Genomic DNA, 21,820 nt, shown 5'->3' on the forward strand with positions numbered 1-21,820 from the left:
CTGGCTGCCTGGCCCTGAGCTGGTTTCTCTGGCCTCCCAGCCTCCCTCCGGTACATTCCTTTCCTGCTTACATCAGCCATTTCCTGTTGCTTGCCGTTAAGACCTCTAAGTAAGGCTAGTGGGTATCCCCATTTTACAGCTAAGGATGCCGAGGCTCAGAGAACTTAAGTACCTTCCCCAAGATCACACAGCAGGACCGAGAGCCACACCCAGGTCCGTCTGTGGATGCCGGAGTCCAAGTGTGTAACCGCCAAGCTCCCGACCTCTCCGGCAGAGGCTCAGCTACAGGCTTGTCGGCGGCATGAGGGAACCGCCTCCTGCTGTACACTCTCCCTGCCCCGCTCAAGGATGCACAGTCGGGCTATAGCTCCGGAGGCACAGTTCTTACGCCGTCTTTCCTCTCTCCAGCACCCTCAATAGCTCCCCAGCGCCCGGCCCAAACCCCACAGTCTGGGTTATTGGCCCCAGTCTCACCTCATCACATGCCCCGGCCCCCAGTTGACTCTGTTTCCTGGAGAGGCTGCGTGCCTCCTGAATCCCAGACCCTTGTCAGGTTGCTTCCTCTGCCTGGAAAGCCTTCTCTTTCCTTCCCACTTCCTGTTCTCCCCGGCCTCGTAGGCTTATCAGCAAAGCCCCCTTCGCCAGGAAGCTGGCACAGAGCCTCCCCTACCTCTGCTTACCGTCACTTCTTGCCCCCAAATCCTCGCAGTTGCCAAGTTGTCTGGGACGACTGCGGCAGGGCCTTCCCCATCTCTGTGCTTCCCCAGCCCCCAGCACGCAGTTGGTGCTCAAAACCTGCCCATTTTTGAAATTAAATGTGAGGCCGAGAATCCTTAAAAAGTCAGCTTTACTGGCCCTGCTTTCATTGTCCCTAGGCCTCCCAACCACGGCCGACTTCGGGGGGGCTGAGCAGCTTTCGGGGTGGATGCAGATGTCCAGGGACAGTGGTATAGGTTGTTCACTGCTCTAGGGCATCTGGCCAAGAAGCAAGGCTCACATCTACTCATCTTGCCAAGCCCAGGGTGCCAGTGTGCCAAAAGGAAAGGACATGCATTTTTAATTTATACAAAGTCACCCAATGGCCAGTGGCAGCCCTGTTGAAGCCCAGCCCCCAAGACAGAGCTGCAGGAGAGGGTTGGAAGGCCACTGATTTGAGTGGGAGAGAGACAGCAAGCTCACTTCCTATCCCAGCTCTAGAATGGGAGTGGGGGGGGGGGGCGGTCAGCAAACCACGGCCCCCCAGGACAACGCCTGCCTGCTGCCTGTTTTTACCCGACTTGTGAGCCAAGAATGGTTGGGACATGTTTAAATGGCTTTTAAAAAGCATAAGAAGAATATCTTAAAATATCTTGTGAATAATAGTTGGAGAGTACGCGAAAAATGTATGAAGTTCACATTTCCGTGTCCACAAGTGTTACTGAGAGAATCCAGCCAGGGGCCTCTCCCCGCCGCTCCGCCCCCTTCTCCCAGCTCCGGGGAGACTTCAGGGCCACCCATGGCCACCCCTCCCCGCCCTCCCTTGGCCGCGGGGACCTTTCACGGCTCCTACTTCCCACCCAGGCAGGAACCAGACGGTGCAGGAAAGTCACGGAAGTCACGACAGCTCTATGGCAGGAAGTCATCGGGGCCTCTGCTCTCTGCCGTGTGCCCCCCCCAAAAGGGGGCACACACATCACGTATCGGGCAACTCAGAAGACAGCATCTACACACGCCCTTGAACTCGCATCGGCGACAGGCGCCCCGTTTCATCACAGAGCCCATCCCCCCTTTGCCCGACACTCCCGGGGCAAGCACCGTGTTCCCAGAGCCTCGAGGATCGGGGAGCAGAAGGTGGCTCCACGGACAGGTGACGGGGCCTCAGTTCGTGGCCTCCACTTGCCCTGTGCAGGTTTCTGGGGGTGTGGCGTCCCCAGGCGAGATCTGAGGCAGGTTTGTGGGGGCCAGAGGGCACACAGGCAGGCCTGGGCCAAGGGCAGAAGGCTGGGTGAGAGGCCGCTCAGAGTAGCCAGGTTCGTGGGCACAGGCCCCTGGGTCACCCCGGCCTGCCTGGGCGTCTGCGGGGCCCAGAGGAAGCCGGCCGCGCGGCACGGGAGACTCACCGTCCAGCCGCCACCGTCCGTGCGCATGTCACAGTAGACCCGGAAGCCGGCAGGGTAGTGTGTGGGGAAGACTGAGTAAATGCCATCCTCCTGCTGTCCGCTCAGGAGCACGTCCAGGCAGTCGCGTGGCGGAGAGCCTGCGACAGGGAATGCAGTCAAGCCGGTGCCCTGGCACCTGTGTCCCTCCCCACCCCCCTCCGTCCCTGGGTCTCCCTGATTTGTCAGTCTACCCTGCGGGGTCGTGTGGGCCCCAGGGCACCAGCCTTGGGGGCAGACCTTGGCTCTGCTACTCCCTGCGTGCCTCTGGGTGAGTGAGCACCCTCTCTGAGCCTGGCCTTCCTCATCTGGAAAATGGGCACAGTGGGCCGGGAGAGGGCTCAACAGAAGGGTGCAGGTCGGGTGCTCCGTGCTGCCTGGCTGCAGAACGTCCTGAGCGAACAGGAACAGCGTTTCCTTATCGGAGGGGTGGGGGAGGGACCATGGGGGTACAAAGCTGGGCACCCCACTCACCGCTGGTGCAGCCCCGGGGCCGCAATCCCCTGGCAGGCGCCCTCTGAAGGTCAGCCTTGACGCGGGGCCGGCCCAGCCCCCGGTCCCTCTGCAGGGCGTCTAGTACGTCGCTGACCGAGTTCAGCAGGTGAGCCATGTGGCCTTGACTCTCGGAGAAAAGCTGTGGAGCACGGGGGGCCCCTGCCAGCACCCGCCGGCACGGGCCAGCCCCTCCTCGTATGACGCCAGGTCCCCACCCTGCCCTGGCCCCCATCCGAGGAGGTCTCAGGTTGGGGGCTCAGGTGGGAAGGGACAGGGGGGCTTCAACAGAGACCCGTGCCCCTGCTGCGCCCCCGGCCCTGTCCTCATCCATTTCTGGGCCTCAGCCCCGGGGAGGTGACTGGAGGCAAAAGCCCAGGTGGGCACCTGGCACCAGGTTCAAATCCCAGCCCACCCATTTACCAGGTACACGTGGGTGGGTGACGTAACGAAGCCCCGAAGCGGGGCCGACAGCAGGGCACGCAGAACCTGGCCCACCTCGTTCCACGAATTCCTAAGGCACCTTTCAGGCTACGAGACACCCTCACCCGGTCTCTCCCGGTCCCCCCAGCAAGGCCCTGGAGGCAGGGGTGATGGTTCTGCAGACAGGAGGGGGCCCTGGGATACCCCCCCCCCGCCCCGCCCAGCCCCCACGCAAACTCCACTTTCTTGGGTCACAGCTCCCATGTCCACCGCCTCACCTCACCCCCACAGCCTTGCCAGGGGGGAGGACTTGAGTTGCTGTCCCCTGGTTACAAATGGGGAAACTGAGGCCCGGGAGGAGCGGTCCCTGATGGAGAATGACCTCAGGCCGCTTCCCCGGGGCTGACGGGCAGGAAAGGCACATAGGGTGCCCGGGATGGGGGCAGGACGGTGGGGGCAGTGGTTGGGACCCAGGTTCTGGCGTGAGCCCTGGGTTTTGACTCGGACCTTCCTCCATTCACTGGGCAAGTGACCCTGGAAGAGTAACCAACCCCCCTTTGTGAGCCAGAGTGACGGGACCCGGTTTTCCGGGGTGGGTGTGTGGGGTGGCTCGCCAGAGCACGTGTTTGGGGCCCGAGTGCTCAGTCCCCGACCTGTGTCACTCCCACCGCTGGCTAACAGCCACCCTCCCCGAGATCCGGGTCTGGAGGCCTGTAGCTCAGTCAGCGCAGCACGGACCCCCTCCCCCTGCCCGCCCTGGGGGCCTCTGGGCTGTGCCTGCTGGCTGAAGGGTCTGCGGTCTGTCACCTCCCCACCCTGGCTTGGCTCTAGGAGGCTGCAGGACCACAGGGAGGGGGGGAGGCAGGGTCACGGGCACAGCCGGCCAGCAAGTGCACGTGGAGCCTGCCCGAACCTGTCACTTGCCAGATAATAGCTCGTTGGAGGAAGGAAAATAGAAACACACACTGCCAGCAGTTTACAAAATAGGATTCTCGTTTCGTCCAGAAGCAAGGGCTCCCGCAAAGCTTTTCCGTTCCTTGCCAGCTTCTCCTCTGCAGTGAGGGCTGAGGCCTGGGGGAGAGGCGCGGAGCCGGGCAGGGGGGGACCCTGGGGCAAGGTGGCCGATCCCACCCTGGGCTTTGGCCGTAGTGTCCTGTAGACAGGTTCCGCGGGTGGGGGTGGGGGGTTGGGGGGGAGCCCCGCGGCCCAGACGATGCAGACGGCCCCCAGGGCGCAGGGGACAGGGTGTGGGCACCAGAGATCACCAGGCTCATCGGTGAAGTCTCCAGGGTACTGCCCACCCTTCCGGGACCAGCGGACACGCTCGAGAAACTCAGGCGCAGCCCGCTCTTGCTGGCGGGCAGGGAAGACCTCCGTTTAAAGCAGCAAATGATTAAAGTTGAAAATGTACATATAAACATGCTCCGAATTAATAGGGAAAGTCAGTCCCTGCTCGCTGAGCTGCACGGATGCGTTAAAGGGGACGCGGCAGCTTTTAGGGGCAGTGAAGTCAGAGTCGCTGCTTCGGGCACTTAGTCGTGTGACTGAGCCGAAACAAGGCCCTCTGCTTCTCTGAGCCTCAGTCTGCCCCTCCGTGGAATGGGTCCGCGATCTCCACCTCCTGGGGCCACTGTGCTACCAAGTGCTTATAGTAACCAGCACTCCGTGGTTCCTGCCACTACGACCCCAAAAAGGGATTTGCAACGGTGGCCCCCCGCTGACCGCGGCTTTAGTTTACAAATAATTTCCACCGTAATAATAAAAGAAACGCTGGTCTCTCATGCGCCAGATGCCAGCTGAGCCCGGCCCAGTCGGGAGCTCCCACAATCCTCCTGGGAACAGGCTCCCTTCGCCCCCGTGTCACAGGTGAGGAGACTCACCCCGGGGAGGGCCACTGACCAGCCCAAGTCCCACAGCCGCTGCTTGGGGGAGCCTGGACTGGATCCCAGCACCGGCCGCGGCCTCACCCCTGCAGGCAGCACCACTCAGCCCTGCTGCTCCCAGGCCAGCGGGTTTCAGACGCAGAGCCACCCTGATGCTTAACTGTTGGGACCCCGGGGTTTGTGATGAGGTTCAGAGAGGTGCCTTTTATATGTTTATTATTATTGTTATTATTTTAATTTGAGAGCGAGAGGGCCAGCAGGGGAGAGGAGGTGGGGCAGAGGGGGAGAGAGAGAAAGAGAGAGAATGCTCTCATGCTTAGCAGGGAGCCCGACCCAGGGTTCCATCCCATGACCTTGAGATCCCGGCCTGAGCTGAAATCAAGAATCGGAGGCTCAACCGACCGAGCCACCCAGGCGCCCCGGAGGGCTGCCTTTTAGCAAGCTGCTTTGACACTTGCGACAGAGGGTGCCCGAGGGCAGTGCTTGGGGAAACCCAGGTCTGGGCCAATCCCCTGGGGGGTCTGGGATGCTTGGAGGAGGGGAGCCAGGAGCCCCAGCGACATGGGGTCTCTGAAGCTACCCTGAGTCTGTAGGAAGAGTCAAATTAAACATTCTTTGGAGAAGTGAATCTGTCAGGTGAGCCAAGGCACTCCCGGGCCCCCCTAAAGCTATCAGTCTTGCAGGAACAGCTCTAGGCCTCTGCATAGGTGGGTGGGTGGGACACCCTAAGGCCCCTTCCCCACCCCCGCCCTAAGGGCCTGGCTGGCCAGGGGCTCCAACATGTGGAGAGCAAGGTGGGGGGGGGGAGGGCAGATCACCCAGAAAATCTGGAGGTCTCTCCAGATTGAGGAGACCCAGATTGATGGAGGGGGCGGCTGAACACCCTACCTCCCACCCCACCCTGGGAGGGGGAAGTGCCTTCCCATCAGTCACCCAAACAGGACGACAAGGGCTATAATTCCTCCAGCTGCGGCCTTCAGAGGAGGGAAAAGACCTATTGCTCATGAGCTGCAGGGCGAGCAAATGCCTGGGCATCCCGGGGGTCGGGAAGGGGCTGGGATCCGTGGCAGGGTGGGGCTCGCCTCCCAGTCCCTAAGGACCTGAGTCACAGGGGTGACAGGGTACAAAGCCGGAGGGTGGGCAGGGCATCAGGAGGCCAGAGGCCGGGCCTGACTTGGCCACTGCACCCTGGACAAATCCCTGTCCCTTTCCGGGTCTTAGTTGTCTTTTCTGGAAAATGGTGGAAAACCAATGAGATGGCCCTAAGCCCCTGATCCTATGAGGGGATCTAGGAGGGGAAGTTCTTGCCGGTGCTTCAGGCGCGGTCAGTGTTGGAAACTCTGCCCCCAGATCTACCGGGTGTTTGCTGGCACCTGACTCGGGTGCGGAGGGGACGCGGGGGAGGGGCAGGGGCGGTGGGGACAGGCTAAGGGTCCGGTGGGAACTCCAGCAGCTGGTCCCTCCTTCCCTGGAAAGCTGGGAGCGTCAGATGGCAATGAATGGGGGACAGGGCGCTGGGCAGGGGGTACAGCTCTCTCCGGCCACGAGGCCCAGCTGGGGAGAGGGCTTGCCACTGACCAGCCACGTGACCTTGAACCTCCATTCACTACCCATTGGGGGGAAGGTCCTGCCCCACCTGCACCGGCGTGCCTGGGAAGCCCCTCGAGCCCTGGACTTGACCGGACTCTCAGATGCCACAGGGCGCTACACAAACGCCCAGGGCCACCTGGACAGGGCGTAGGAAATGGGTTGAACCCTGGTGCCTCTGGCTGCGTGGCCTCGGACAAAGGAGCCCCTTCCCTGAGGCTCATTTGCTGGACGGCCGGTGGGACCGGACCCGGGGCCCTTGGGGATGAAGCGAGGCCGCGGACGTCAGGCGGCGGCACTGGGGGGGGACACAGAGGCAGCCACCCCAGCCCCCTCCCAGGACCCCGGGTGCAGACCCGGCCCCTTACCTGGATGAGGCGGCCCTGCTCGCTCTGCAGGGCGCCGAGCCCCTGGCCCAGCACGCCGAGGCCCTTCCGCAGCCCCACGCACTCCGCCTGCAGCTCGGAGGCCCGGGCCAGCAGCCGGGGCAGCTGGTCCACCAGCGTGTCCAGAAGCTCCCGCTCCCGCTCGCCCGCCAGCCTCGGCTGGGCCTGAAGCTCCGCCAGGGCCTGCAGCACAGAGGCCTGGGCGCCCTCCAGGCGGGCGAAGCCGTCGGCGAGGTCGGGGCAGCGCGGGTCGATGAGAATGCTGAGGCGCGAGCTGTCGGCCCTCTCCACGGTGACCAGGGCGCTGTTGGCACCTGCGGGCCCGGTGCTGACGATGGGCGGGGGCGCCGTGCCTGGCACGTGGGTGCGGTTCAGGAAGAGCACGGCGCCCGTGACGGCCACGGCCAGCAGCACCGCCAGCGAGAGCAGCACCGTGCACAGCACGTAGCCACAGCTTGGCCACTGCGGGCCGGCCCCGCGCACACAGACACAGAGACAGACAGACAGACGGACAGGAGAGAGAAGGGGCGGCATCAGGGGCAGAGCTGGGCTTCCAGCTCTGCCCAGTGAGGGGTGGGGGTGGGCGGGCAGCCTCAGGACGGGGCCTCTGGCCTTTGCGAGGCCTGGACGAGACTCAGAGGATTCCCCTCCTTCTCGGGGATGGGGGAGAGAAAGGCAGAGATGACAGACAGAAGCCCGGAGGGGAGACAGACAGACAGGGACCAACAATACAGCAAGAGCGAGTGAGTGAGAGACGCAGGGAACCAGAGATGGAGAGGACGAAAAGAGAAACTGAGGCAGAGAGGCACAGAGACCGATGGAGAGAGAGGCACCCTTCCCCTCGCTGCCCCTGCCCTGCTCCGCGTGGCCTGCATGGGGCAGGCCCACCTCCCCCCTGGAGCCCTCCTGGGTCGGTAAGGGCTGCGGCCAAAGGCTCCCACGGCTGCCATTTCCGGTGGGGTGGGGGAAGGGGGGAACCTTGGCTGAGGGACCTCACCTCGCCGAGTCTGGGCGTCCTCACCTGTAAAGTGGAGGCAATAATGACACGCCCTGCCCCACACGTGGGTGTCTGCCGTGCAGACTCAGGAAGAGAGAGCTGTAACGGTGACAGCAACGAGAATTGTCACACTGTCACAGCGGAATGAGTGCCCGTCACTAAAGGTCCCTTTCGACCTGGAGCACCCACATCCCGAGTCCCCCGGGCAGGCCAGCCTCCGAGGCCGCCGTGCACGAGTCCCGGGGGCGCAGGGTGACCGGCCCAGCACCTCCCCTCCACCCCCCGTCTCCGCAGAGCGGGCCAACGGGGACCCTGGAGAGAGGGATCGTCTCCCCCCCTTGAAGGAGGCGAGGGTTGGGGCAGCAGGGCAGTTGTGCCCCAAAGCGGGAAAAGGCGGAGGAGGTACAAAGTGGGCTCGGGACCCCGTGGGGGCTGGGGACAAAGGAAGCTAGAACAGAGGGGCCGCTCATCAGTAAAGCAGGCACCGCGCACCCAGACGCACGGGCCGAATCCCTCACAGCCCCAAAGGGGGCGGCCGGGGAGCATGACACGTGGGGAAAGCGAGGCCCAGAGGGTCACACAGCACCTCAGAGGCAAGCTCAGGCTAGAACCGCACCCCCCCCGCCCCCGCCCCCCCCCCCTCCGGCCTCCTGCCTCCTCCTCTCAGGGCCAGGCACCTTCTACCCCTGAGTTTCCCGCCCGCCGCGTGTTCAACTTTCTGCATTCGCAATGCATCTTTAAGCGAGTTAGTATGTGAACCCCCTGGCACCGTGCCCGGCACATTGCGCGCGTCCAATAAATATTAGCAGCTTTTATTGCCTGGCGATCAGTGGGCACAGAGCATCTGGGGGTGTTGGGTTGTTTATTTTCCTCCCAAAGTGTTACTTCTCTCTGTCACTGATGCTAGGGTGCACCTTCTCAATTTTGCACATTTCCACGTCTCCGACGCGGGGTCGGGGGTGGGGGTGGGGGTTCCTATAGGTGTAATTGAAGGCTCCCCACGGTGGTACGTAAAGCAATTCCTCTTACACACTGCTCTTTACTGGAAAGTACTATACAGCAAACAGCTTCTTTTGCACGCCCTCAAATGCCACGGGTAACTCCTGAATCTGCTGCTTGGCACCAGAGGAGGGTGGGGTCAGGGGTGTGGCGCAGGCAGACGAGCAGACCCCCCCCACCCCCCCAACCTCCCCGCCCAAGGAAGGGTGCCGTGTTGTGGTCGAGATGAGGGAGAGAATTCCTTAGCCCGCCCCTGCAGGGGTGACACCCCCAGGACTCCTCTCCCCACATCTGCCCGGGGCCCCAGGACGGCACCTCCGTGCCGGGCTCCACACATCTAGATGGCTTGCTCCAGCCGGACCTGAACACCTTAGCGCACCCCCCCCCCGCCCCCCGCCACATCAGCTCTGCATAGGCTGGTCCCTCAGCCCGAGGCGCCCACGGCCCGTGGTCCTCTTCCGCTGACCAACTCCCTCTCTTCCTTCAGGGCGCAGCTAGATGGCCACCTCTTCCGGGAAGCCTTCCTTGACTGTTTTCCCAGCCCTCCGCCACCCCCAATCTAGTTTTGGAGATGCTCTTCCTCCGTGTTCCCACGCCCCTTCCTTCCCCCCCACCCCCCCCCCCGGGGGAGGGGGGGTGCTTATCAAGACCCACAGTCATCACCTTTGAATTCATTCGTGTACTCATGCAAACATCCACTCACTGGGTGTCCCCAGGAGCCTGGAGACTTGGGCTGGACCACCAGAGCCCCCCCGGGGCCGGGCCTGCTCTCGCCTCCCCCCACCCCGCACAGAGCGGCCGCTTGTCACATGGATGGGAGGAAAAACAGATGGGCCAGGCCATCTCTCGGTGACCGTGCTCGAAAGGGGGAGGATGTGAAGGCCCCGGGACCCACTGTGCTTCGGGACTCATGACCTTCACACTGAACCCCGGACCCCGGGGCAAGACCCCCTCTGACCCTGTGTGCCCCCTCTCCTGGCCGGGCACGGAACGAAGGCGACCTCCAGGCTGCCCCAATCCCCCGGTCACCTGCAGGTCAGGGCCTTGCAGACGGGCGGGCACCACGTTAGCACCGCCAGGCCTCGAGCACCAGCCGTGATCCCGCCCCAGAAACGTCCTAACGCCCCCTTCTCTGGCTGGATTCACGGGGAAGAGCTCAGAGGGCAGAAGAGCCCATGCCAAGGACACACGGGAGGCGAGCGGGAGGGCCAGCATTTGAGCCCAGGGCCGGTGACTGGAATCACACCCTCCGGGCCGAGGCCACGTCTTCCCACAACGTTCTTGCCAGAGTCTGGAGTGTGGGGTTTGCGAGACAAAGCTCTGTGTCAGCAATCAGGCCCCTCCCGGAGTCCACGGGGAGACACCTTGCCCCAAGCAGCTCTGAGCGACGTCCTCCAACGGAATGGCATTAAGGTCCCCGGCCGGCAAAGCAAAGTGGCCAGCCGCATCCGCCCCCACCCACCCCGGTGTCTCCAGGACCCTCGCCGTCTCTCGCACCTGCTTCCACCCAAGCCCCCGGTCCCTGGAGGGAAGACGGAGGGTGCAGAGGAGGAAGAGGCTCGAGAAAGCCACATGGGGTCCCCTGAGGGGCAGGGGGATGACGGAGTTGGAGATGAAACAGGCCACTCAGCAGAGGAGGATTAGTCTTCGGAGATCACCTTAAACACGAAGTACTTTTCGTTTTTATAGGCTGCTGTTTACGTGTCTCGCAAAGAAATCTGCTTGAGATAAGAAGGGGGGCTCCGGGCGCAAAGAGCAGGCCACGGGGCCGGGGCTGCTTTATCAGCCTTCGGCCGTGGCAGAGCCGGGTACACACCCCGGGGTCCGGGCACACAGGGCCCCCGCCTCCCCTGGCAAGGAGGGCGGACGCTGGGAAGGTATCCCAGGCGGTGGGCGTGAGAGGTGCCAGGAGCCCCGGGTTCGAGGTCCACTCTGCCACTAACCGCTTACGTGAGCCCCCAGCTGGAGGGACGTGGCTTCATCCCCTGCGTGGCCCCCAGGGCTGGCTCCCCGTGGCCGAGGGGAGGCAGGAGGTAAGAAACCCCAGAGGTGCCTCAGTTGAGGGCTGGCGTCTTTCCCTGCTGCCTCCTCTGTGTCCCCAGCCTCCAGAGGCGGCCATGGGGTCTGGCGGAGGAAAAGAGGGCTCAAGAGGAAGGGACGCGCTGCCTCGATGCCCTGCTAGCCCAACGTGCCCAGCCCGCCCCACCCCCCACCCCGGTCTTCTTCCTCGTTTGCTCAGGGAGCCGGTGCGGGAGCCCCCGCGGTAGACAGAGACTGGGCTCCCAGTATCAAAGTGGGAAGAAGAAAAATGTCCCTCCAGGGGAGGCCAGGCAAGGTGGGATCCAAATGCACAGTCCCCCCCCCCCCCGTCTCCTATGAGCACCCCAGCCAAAGGCAGGATGGGGTTGGGGTGTCCCAGAGACCCCCTAGCATGAGGGGCCGGTTCTTTGGCTTTTTAATGCACCCCATGCTGAGGGGCATCAGAAGCCTCTGGCCATTTGCAAGGTCCTGGGGGAGTGGCCGAAGGGGACGGAGGGGCAGGGCCTGGAGAGCGGCCCAAGTCTACCCCTCCTGGGGGCTCCAAGCTCCCCAACCTTTGCTACTCCTCAGAGGAGCTCGACTCTGGGTCCATCTGGGGGGGGGAGGGGGGTCTCCATACGCTTCCCGTGAGGGTCTGTTCCCCACCCCCCACAGCCCCTGGCCTCCTGATGGCCCACCCGGCCCACTGACACCGAACCAGGTTCTGTCCCCACCCCTAACCTGAGCCCTCAGGAGATCCCCTGCACCAACTCGGCCTCCACCCCTCCAAAGCCGGTGCCTCACCGGGCTCCTTCCGCCCCACGGCCACCCAGGCAGCCACCCGGCTCTGTCCCTGTGCCCCCAGCCCTGCCCCGGTCTAAGCCCGGTCATCTGCCTCGAAATCACTGTGACGGTCTCCCCGCTGGCCTCCAGGCGCCGCCAACCCGTTCCCCACGAGGCCGCAAAGGACCTGAAGGTCCTGCTTAGAACCCCCCTAGAGCTATAGAGGCCCCCAGGGCAGGTCCCGCTGGGCCCTCCGGCCTAGGGCACCTGCGGGCTCCCCTCCCCCATCCTGCCCTGCCCAGCTCTGCACCTGCCTGGTTCCTTTCCTGGCTCCCAACACACCTTGGTCTCCCTCCAGGACGGATGCAGCAAATACCATTCAGCTTAATTGTCACCTCCTCAGGGAGGTGGTTCTTCACTCCCACCCTGCCTTCGGGTCACAGCCACCCCGCTGGGCTACATGGTGAGCTCTGTGGGGCTGGGTGGGGCAGGGGGCGGCCCGGAGGAGGGCACGGAAAGTGACGGAAGGGAGTCCTTGGCTTGTCACCCCCGTGGGCCCCTTCTTCCCTTACGTCACCCTCCTTGTCTCCCAGCCCCTGCCTAACACAGTGACCTCTACCCAAGCCCCAGGGAACAAGAAGACAGTTGCTTTTCTTTATGGTGCCTTGTGACAGTCCCTGACTGGTGCGGGTTTTTTTTGTTTTGTTTTGTTTTGTTTACTTCCCTCGTGAGACCCTAAGTAAGCTTCCTGGGGGCACCGGCTCGCAGCCGTGCATCCCAGCCGAGGCGGAGACTCCAGAAATAGCCACGGAGTGAATTAAATGCCGCAGGGTTCAGGTTAGACATCGGGAAGAACTTCCCGATGAGAAGTTCTTTTTCTTTCCGCAATGTTGCCAGAAGTTTGGAAAGTGTCAGTAGCCAATGCCTGGGATCGCCAAGGCCGACCTCCCTGTGGGGTGGCGTGACCCCAGGGCCGCTGAGAAACAAGGCTCTCCCCACCCCCCACCCCAACCCCGCCCAGGAGGAGCGGGTCACAGGGGGACCTCCTGCCCCGCGCTCCAGGAGAGGAGAACCTTGTCTATTCCTAGATCCTTTCATCTGACAGACTCCAAACTCTGGCAAATGTTCCACCGTCACCTCCCGCCCCAAGGGTGTGAAAGCCCCTTCGTGCTCCGGGGGGAGAAGGGACAACTCTAACGAAGCGGGCTTGCCTCTTACCTGAAGCTTCAAATGAGGCTGGGGCTCGCACAGGCTCGGTCACCGTGCTTAGGTCTACATGCCAGGTCACCAAGGGAGGAGGGAAAGGAGGCGGTGTTTGATGTTGGCCCAGGACCCTGGGGCCACAAGCTCTCAGCGGCCTCTGATGCCAAGGGGCGGACGGCGGGGGCTCTGGCTGGGGCAGCTGGAATATGTGCCCCCAGGCAGCAGCAGAGGGAGGAGGCCTTGAAGGCACATTTCAAACAGATCCCCCAGGAGCCCCCCCTTCCCCTTGAGACACAGGGGCACCTGCTGACTCCTCACCCAGGGCGCCTGGCTGAGGGCTTCACACACTTCAGTTCAGCCAATACCCCTAAGCTCCCAGTCTGAGCTACATGGAGGGGCAGGAGCCTGGGCCCAGGGGAAGACGTAGAGACGGGGGCCCGGAAGGAGCACGCGTCCAAAGGGAGCTCCTGATAGAGGAGGGACCCAGGGCTGGGGCGGGGGCGGGGGGGTGGCAAGGCAGCGACACAGAGGCAGCTGAGCGCCCCAAGCTAAATGCTACTGGGACCTGCAAAGGTTTGGAAATGTTCAGCCTAGTGTGGGGCTGGAGTTTGGCAACGACAAGCAGTCAGTCCTGGTAAGGGGGTAACGGGAAAGGAGAACGGGTCAGGCTGGGGATGGCCTTGAACGAGTCTAGGAGATGAGACTGCTCTTGCTAAGAGGGTAAAAAGTCAGATCTCAGCAGAAGAGTGACACACCTGAGAGTGGCTCGGGGGTGCACCTGCCCGAAACAAAGGAACAGACTACCTGGAAGGCATTGGAAGGCGCTGCGGTCAGACCCAGGTTCGAATCCTCGTTCTCCTGCTAACATGCTGTGTGATCTGGGCCGTGCCTCGACCTCTCTGAGCCACGTTACCCTGTGACGTGGGAATATGCATCTCTGCCTAACCCCCAGGCTATGGCACGAAGTGAGGTTGGCCAGCTGGTCGGGAAAGAGCTCTGCAAACTGTAGAGGGCTGGGCCCCCACTCCACGGCCCTGTCAGTCCGGACAGAACAAGCAGGTTGCAACCCTGGAGAGTGAGGGGCTGCAAGGCCTGCCCCTGCCACCCCCTTCTTGCCACTGCGAACACAAACAGCTCTTTCCCCGATGACATCTGTCTGGGAGAAATTTGAAATTTAAAACGGGCAGCCCCATTATTTCCTCTCCTTGGCGAGCGGGGGCCCCCTCATCTTGCCTGCCTGCCCCAGTCCCTTGGCGACCTGGCCTGGGGCAGCCCCAGAGCTGTCCCTCCGCTCAGCTCCGAATCTCCAGCCCCGTCTCTGGCCAGCCCCGGAGCTCTGCCCTCACCCCCCCCCCCCTTCCAGTGCACAGCCCTGGGCACCCTCCAAGCCTGCCCCCTCCACTGCCCCTGAAGACGCAGCAGGAAGGATCAAATGAACAGACGTGGAACCTCGGACCCAGGTTCAAATCTCAGCAGAGCCTCACGGCCTCTGGCAGGAGCAACCCTCTCTGAGCCTCGCTTTCCTTGTCTTAAAACTGGAGAATCATGATATCCAGGCTTCTCACATAAGACAAATATTTATCGATCCTTTACTGTATGGGGGAGGGGGGGACAGAGCTGTTTAAAGTGTAAGGGTCCAGGGGAGATCCAGGGGATCCGCACCCTGCCTGGCACCTGGCACAGGGTGGTGCCCAGGGTGGAGAGTTAGCAAGTGATTAAGATGCCCATTGCCGAGGGGTGGAAACACACTCAGCGAGGGTGTGATGTCTGTGGTCGCACAGTTAACTAAAAGGCTGGTCACCCTGCGAACTATAGGTCTCTCACCCCCTCTGCACACGCGCACAGGGAGGCTGTTGGCGGCGCAAGAGGGCCCTCTCGCACAGCGCGCGGCTCCTGCGGGGGTGCTGCCCCCGTCCGCACCCCGCACCCCAAGTTCAAGCCTCTTCTGGAGGAGGAGGAGAGGAGGGCGCCCGCCTCACCCCAGGCCTCCCGACCCCCGCGGGGTGCACCCCAAACTCCAGCCTCGAGCTGGGCGCCCACCCCGCCGGCCGCAGGGGCCACCACCTCGCCCACCGCGCGGGCCCCAAGTCCCCACGCCCCGGGCCCGCGTGTACCTGCGGCTTGTCACGCGGCCGGTCCTCAAGTTGGGAAGCGCCGCCCATGGTCTTCCACCGGTCGTTGACCATCTTCCGGCAGGACTGGCGGGGGCGCCCGGCGAGGCGCGCCGCTGCGGAGCGCAAAGACGCCGAGGTGGGCGCGGGCTCGGGCACGGGGCGCGTTCTGCCCGCCAGATCCCCGCCTCGGGGCCCCGCGCCAGGCGGCCCGGGCCAACGGGGGTGCGTGTGCGGGGGTGCGCGGGTGAGGACGGGGTGCGCGGGGATGCGCGGGTGACAGCGGGAGCGGGAGCGCGAGAGCAGCCCGCCCGCCAGCCCGCCCGCCCGCCGCTCGCGCTGCGCGCCGTCCCCGCTCTCCGCTCCCGCGCCTCCCCCTGCGCGCTCCTCTCCCTCCTCCCTCCTTCCTTCTCAATCTCCGTGTCTTTTTTGTCTCGGACTCTCTTTGCCTTTTATTGCTCCCCCGGCCTCCCTCCCTCTCTGTGTCACACACACACACACACACACACACACGCGCGCGCGCGCGCACACACACACACACACACACACACACACACACACCCCGGAGGCCTGCGATAGTTAACTCCACCTCCGAAAAGGCCCAGATGAAGGGGCAGAACCGGCCCCAGGCCCCCGGGGCCAGCCGGGAGGGCGGCAAACCGCAGCGGGCAGCCCGCCTCCAGCCCGCCTCCAGCCGGCTCCGGGAGGGGCCTGGGAAACCCCGACGGCGCCTCCTCGCAAACTTCCTCCCGGCGGGACCCGCGCCAACTCACCGTGCGCCGGGGGCGCGGGGCCGGGAGGGCCCAGTGGGCGTCCCCGCCTGGCCGTCGGGCGTCTCCCGGGCGCGGTGCCGCGTTGCTCCCGCTCCCTCGGGGCGCAGGCCTCACCCGGGGACCCCGGCGGGGCAGGGGGTGGGGCCGGCCGGAGTGCGCCCCCTGCGGGTCTCCGAGGACTCCGATCCGGCAAGCGCGCCCCGTCCTGGAGTCACAAGCCTTTGGGACCTTCCCCTCCGGATCCCCACCAGCGAGGCCGGCCTGGGGGCGCCCCCGGCCAGAGTCCGCGACCCTGGATCCTGCCTCCCCGCGCCGCCACAGCCGCCGGCGCCGCGGTCCCGAGTAGGAGCCGCTCCGCGCGCTGGATCGCCCGCGTCCCCTAGGCGCGCCCCGCACCGCCTCAGCCCCCGCCTCCTCCTCTGCTCCGGAGAGTAGGGATTTGTGCAGGGAGGCGGGGGGCTTCTCAGTCGCCCCCTCCCACCAGCAGCACTTTTAAAAGCATTTAATCCGCCCGGCGCAGCCTTCGGAGGTAATTGACAAAGTCCTTAATCTGCGCCGTTAACGAGATGCTATTGTGGCTTCTGACCGGGAGGCGCCCACACGGCCCGACGCCGCGTTCTCGGCGGGCCGCCCCCTCCCCAGGCCGCCGCGGGAGCCCGGCCGGCTGCCCCTCCCCCGCCCCTTTCTTCCATCCCTTCAGCTCCCCCGGCTTCAGAGTAGACACCCCTATTTTCCGCCCCCCGCTTCTCCCCAGAGCTGTTTTCCGGCTCCCGGGGAGCCTTGGCCCACCACGCTGTTCCCTGGCACCGTCTTCGTCTCTTCCCCACCGGCTGCCAGTCTGTCGCCCCATCTCCGTCCCTCTCCCGGCCCCTCTCCAAGCCCCGCACAGGCAACGCAGGCTGCCTGGGGGTGGGGGCCGCGCCCTGAGCCCGGAAGCCCCGGGACCCCGTGCCCCCCATGCCGTCTGAGCGACTGTCACTCACCCACCAGCAGCTGGGTTCGCAACACGCCAGCTGTTTGGCCGCAGCCTCCTCTGCCTCCCAGGGCTGCCGGCTGCCCCACCTGCAACCCCACCCCGTTCGCGCCCCACGGGGAGGCCGCCTGGGTGGCTGGGGAGGATCCCACAGCACTGGCTGGGGGGCGCGGGACCTGTGTGGAGTCCAGGCTCTTTCCCTATCGCACCCTTCTTCCCCTCCGCCCCCTTCCCTGTGGGTTAAAGGAATTGGCAGGTGACCGAGGGGGCCATCTGGCTTGCTCAGAGGGGTGTGGCGGAAAGCACAGAGCCCTGGCTGTGTGGCTTGGGGCAAGCTACTGCGCCTCTCTGAGCCTCAGTTTCCCCATGTGTACCAAAAGATTAACAGCACCCTCTTTGGAAGGGCTCATTGCGAAATTCTAAGAGAGGGCTCCTTGAATCACCGGAGCAGATTTCAAACTTTCCTGCTACGACCTTGGGCAGATTTCCTGTCGTCTGTAGCCTTGGTTTCCTCATGGAAAGAAATCAAGACCTCCCCCTTCTTGGTGGGGAATTGTGAAGTTTGCAGGCACACGGCTGGGACTGCAAGTCTGTGGCACTGATTTGGGGAGAGGATGTAAACTCCAGATGTGTCTACGTACAGACAAAAGAGCACCCTGCTGGGGAGGGGGAAACCCTGAACTGAGACTCTGAGAACAGGGCGGTGCGGAGGGTCAACCGAGGTTGGGAACGCGTGCTCTGAGGGGGCAGGGAAAGCATCCTGAAGAAGGAGAGGCGTGAGCCAGGCCTGGCAGGCCGGGATGTCCGGAGGCTGGGGAAGAAGGCATGACAGCAAAGGCAGAGAATGGAGAGTGACAATAGGCTGTGCGGGCAGGTGCAAGCCGGAGGATGCTGGCTGGAGATCCGCTCCCAGGCCCGCGGGAGGACAGTTGGACAGGTGAGTGGGCGCCACCTAGCGGCGCCTCCTGGCACTGCTGGCTGCCGGTTGTCTCACCTGCTGGACGGCAGGCTCCTCGCTTTCCTGCCCTTGAGAGGGTGCAGTGAGGACGTGTGTCAAGGACGATCTTCGCCTACCCACCCCCTGGGCACCCCAGGAGAAGAATCAGGCCTGCTGCAGCTCTGGCATGAGACTGCAGCCATTTGCTCAGTGCTTTACACGCTGTATTCACCTCACACACTTGGTGTCTCAGGGAGAGGGGAGGGCCACCCTCACTCCGTTCATTGACCCCGAGATCCGCGTAAGAAAAATCGAAGCCGGCCCCACAGAGGGGACAGTGCCCCCACCCTTCCCTTTTGACAAGGCTGGTGTCCTCACAGCCCCAGGGGAGATCGCAGGTGTTCCCAACTGGCCGGCGTGGGATCAAGGCTACCTGGGGACCAGCCAGGACCTCGGGAGAGCGGGAACCTGGGAACCCAGGGTGCTTGGCTGAGACCCAAGGCTGCCCCGGCATCCCTGCCCCCTCCTTGGGCATCCACTTACCCTTCTGCATGTTCCTACTTTTTTTTTTTTTTTTTTTTTTGCCCGTGGCCACCTGGATGTGATGGCCCCACGAACAGAAAGCTCCTGTCCGGGATTTTTCGTTTAAATTCCGGAGAGAAAGGCTGTGATCCATCCTGCTCCTCATTTGGAGCCAGGACATGTCAACTGTGGATTACCAGCTGGCCAATAACAGCTGCCCTCTGTCAGGTGCCCACCATAATCTGATGGAGGGCAATGAGCATAGGGGACCTGATGCAGGGCACCTCCCTTAGCAGGGAGTGGGGACAGGGCGGTGAGTCACGATGCCGGCTTTGGAGGAATGGACAGGAAGAGAACCGACGAAGGAGATAAGAAAGTGACCGGGATCGTTGGGTGACAGCATTCAGGGTGTTGGCCTTCAGACTGGCTGCAATGCGTTGAACATCGTCCCCACGCTGGGCTCTGTGCTGGACCCGCTGCCACTCTCAGACACGGGAGCTTTTGCGATCCCCATTTCATGGATGAGAAAACCGAGGCAGGGAAGTTACATAAGATGATATAATGAATAACTGCCATTCAGTAAGCGTGTCGCCTGTGCTTAATGAATGAGTCCCAGTCATTAACAGTATACCTTATTTCATGTAATCCTCACCAAAAACCGAAACCCCCATTTTACAGATGAGGCATCTGGAGCTCAGAGAGGTTAAGTAACTTGGTCAAGATCACCCAGCAACCGATGGGGCCAGAACCGGAACCCAGATCTCCGCCCTGCTCTGTCACTAGCTTCTGTCCTCTTCGTCATCTGGAGCTGGCCTGAGACATCCAGCGATGTCTCAGCAGCGGCTCTGCAGACGTGGGCGGAATGTCAAATGGGCTCGGCTCCGTGGGGCCTGGGGGCTTGCCTGGCCAGGAGGTCGGGACCCCTGGCCCTCATCCGCCCAGCCTCTGCCCCTCACTTGCCGAGGGCACTGCGATCTTGCCGTAAAGCTGTTTCAACTTAACTCTGACAGTCACATTTATCATTAAAAATAAATTTATCTTGGCTTCCCGTGGCATGGAAAGCTACTGTGCAGTGATTCAATGGGCTTGTCACCCCTCTCGGTTAGGCACGGGGAGCTGAACAACTGGATGGTCTCCAACACTGGCTCCTCATTTTCTGCGGCTGGAGCCAGAAAGGTACAGTGGGCTGACATTTAATTTAGAATCCAACATACCTTGACATAAACCTATAATACAAAGGCGGGGGCGGGGGTGGGGGCTGCCAAGCCCGGCGGGGGTGGGGGGGCGGGGGTGGGAGGGGAGTCCAAGTGACAGGGTGGATTTCTTTCTTTCTTTTTATTTTTTATGCTTTGTCAACACGGAGTGGGGATGACAGTCTAGAGGCCGCCATCAAAGGCGAAAATTAGCATGGAGCGGACGTGTGTGCATGTGCGTGTGTGTGTGTGTGTGTGTGGCGTTTTTGCCGTGGTGTGCTGGGGGGGGGGGCGGTGTGGGGCTGCGCCCCGAGTCCGCTGGGGTGCCGCGTGCGGTAGCCCGCAGCGCGTCTGTCAGGTGTCACCAGAGAAAGACGAGCCGAAGCCAGGTCCTCGGGGCTAGGACCGGAGCCCAGGAACAGGATAACTTGGTCATTCCGGGCAGGACGGCACCTGCCCATTTATCTCTGTGGCCCCAGCCCTTCCCATAGGTCCTCTGACACACGGTCAGTGCTCAATAAATACAGAGCAGTCAAGGACGATGTCATTTTAAAAGCCAGAAGCAGAGGTCTGGTTTTTTTCTGCAGGGGAACATCCTACTAGACTCTTTGGGTGCGAAAAGCTGAGGCTCAAGGCTGGCCAGGGAGGGGAGGGCAGGACACAGGAGGGAAGCAAGAAACCCAGGAGAAGCACGGTTTTGCAAAAGCAGCTGGACAGGGAAGGGCCGGGGAGGGGTAGGGGGGGAGAGGGAAGAGAGGCCACATGGGGGCCTGGGAAGCACAGCCCTGGCGCAGGGGTGCGTATGCTCTTGCTGAGAGTAGCTTTCCCATCTGTTACCCTCAGGGCTCTGCTCAACCGCCTTGTGTCCGGGACGTTCCGGGGGAAACGGAAGGAATGGTTGCCATCCCGTGCCAAGGTCAGCGCAAGGCAGAGTGAAGGGTCCGGCTGTCCGAGGGGAGGGCGGGGATGCCGTAGAGGTCCAGAATGCAGCCCAAGGAGGAAATCCGACCGGCAGGTGACCCGAGCTTGAGCCATTTCGGTTTTCATTTTCGAGCACTCACAGGGGCCACCATTTTCCGGAAGGCCTACCTCGTGCCAGGCACCGTGCGGGCCGCTCACGCTTCCTCATTGGGTTTCCTCACAAGAGCCTAAGGGGCAGCTGCTGCTTCTTGTCCGCATTGGACAGATACAGAAACAACGGGAGTACGTGAAGGTCGCGTACCTTGCTCAAGGTTCTACATCTTGTGAACCCCACGTCTTGAATTTGAGCTGTGCCGCCTGACCCCGCTTCTCCAGAACCCTCGGCGGCGGAATGCGGGGACCCCTGCGCACCTCACGCTCGGGTGACAAATGTTTATACCGAATGAAAGGAACTGGGTGCGGAAAGCAAAAATCTTGTAAGTCTGGATGCAGCAGTGGCCCCGTCCCAACTACAAGTGGCCTCACTTTTGAAAATGGCATGCCTTATTTTACTATCTCTTTCCTGTGCCGGTGACTATAAGGTACCGTGTACCTCGATGTCCCCGGAGCGCTAACCCCGGGGTAATAATAGTCGTCCCTGCTGCCAGCTTAGTCACAGCGCCGTGTTTCCCGGCGTGTTTTGTAATTTTGGATTGTGTGCGTCCTCTTTGTCAGAGCTTTATCGGTGGGAATCCGGGGTGTCCTGGGCCGCGAGTTTGTCCTTCCCCAGATTTGCTTTTCTTCCCGGGAGGCACGCGAAGCCACTTCGAACCCAGGGCCACGTTAAGCCCTCATCTTGCACGTAGAATAAATTTGAACCACGTCTTCACGAGAACGGGCCTGAGGGCATTCGTTTATAGCAGAAACTTTCCTGTCTGCTTCCCTTTCCGCTACAGATGGAGTTTTTCCTTGTCTGCCCATCTCCACCCAGATTCCCTGTCCTGGCTTTAAAATAAAAAAAATTTTTTTTAAGATTTTATTTTAAGTAATCTCTACACCCAATGTGGGGCTCAAACTTACAACCCCGAGATCAAGAGTCGCACGTTCTCCAGACGGAGCCAGCCGGGAGCCCCTTCCCTGCCCCCCCTTTTTGTTTCTGACCTCTGTTCATTTCCTTCTTTTTTTTTGCCTTAGCTATACGTCTAAAAGGATGTTTGTTAGGTCCTATGCAACACTTGCAGGCTTTTGGTGGTAGGAGTCTAGTCTAGTATCACTGACAACAGAAGTCTCTCCTCTCATGCCTATTTTTCTAGTCTTAACTTTATTATTTTCATTTTTTTAATGTTTATTCATTTTTTTTTTAATTTTTTTTTTCAACGTTTATTTATTTTTGGGACAGAGAGAGACAGAGCATGAACGGGGGAGGGGCAGAGAGAGAGGGAGACACAGAATCGGAAACAGGCTCCAGGCTCTGAGCCATCAGCCCAGAGCCTGACGCGGGGCT

At 62.2% G+C, this 21,820-nt stretch overlaps 1 protein-coding gene across 3 annotated transcripts in view; it reads right to left on the reverse strand.

The window, feature by feature from the left end:
• FIBCD1 (fibrinogen C domain containing 1) overlaps positions 1-16,895 on the reverse strand; it is a 33,451-nt gene extending 16,556 nt beyond the window's left edge. Inside the window, exons 1-6 of one of the 3 annotated variants that reach the window (XM_045468791.1) lie at positions 16,775-16,895; positions 15,022-15,134; positions 7,928-8,002; positions 6,889-7,368; positions 2,610-2,769; positions 2,100-2,236 (exon numbers count right to left, since the gene is read on the reverse strand). In XM_045468791.1, coding sequence (XP_045324747.1) covers positions 2,100-2,236; positions 2,610-2,769; positions 6,889-7,368; positions 7,928-8,002; positions 15,022-15,093 — 924 coding nt within the window. In that variant the 5' untranslated portion in view covers positions 15,094-15,134; positions 16,775-16,895. Of the gene's footprint in view, positions 1-2,099; positions 2,237-2,609; positions 2,770-6,888; positions 7,369-7,927; positions 8,003-15,021; positions 15,334-15,579; positions 15,735-16,774 lie in introns of those variants that run through there. The other 2 variants (XM_045468792.1, XM_045468793.1) reach the window with 2 other exon arrangements.
• Positions 16,896-21,820: the final 4,925 nt, after the last annotated feature.

Source organism: Leopardus geoffroyi, chromosome D4 (assembly GCF_018350155.1).
Source record: "Leopardus geoffroyi isolate Oge1 chromosome D4, O.geoffroyi_Oge1_pat1.0, whole genome shotgun sequence".
In the NCBI taxonomy this organism is placed as follows: domain Eukaryota; kingdom Metazoa; phylum Chordata; class Mammalia; order Carnivora; family Felidae; genus Leopardus; species Leopardus geoffroyi.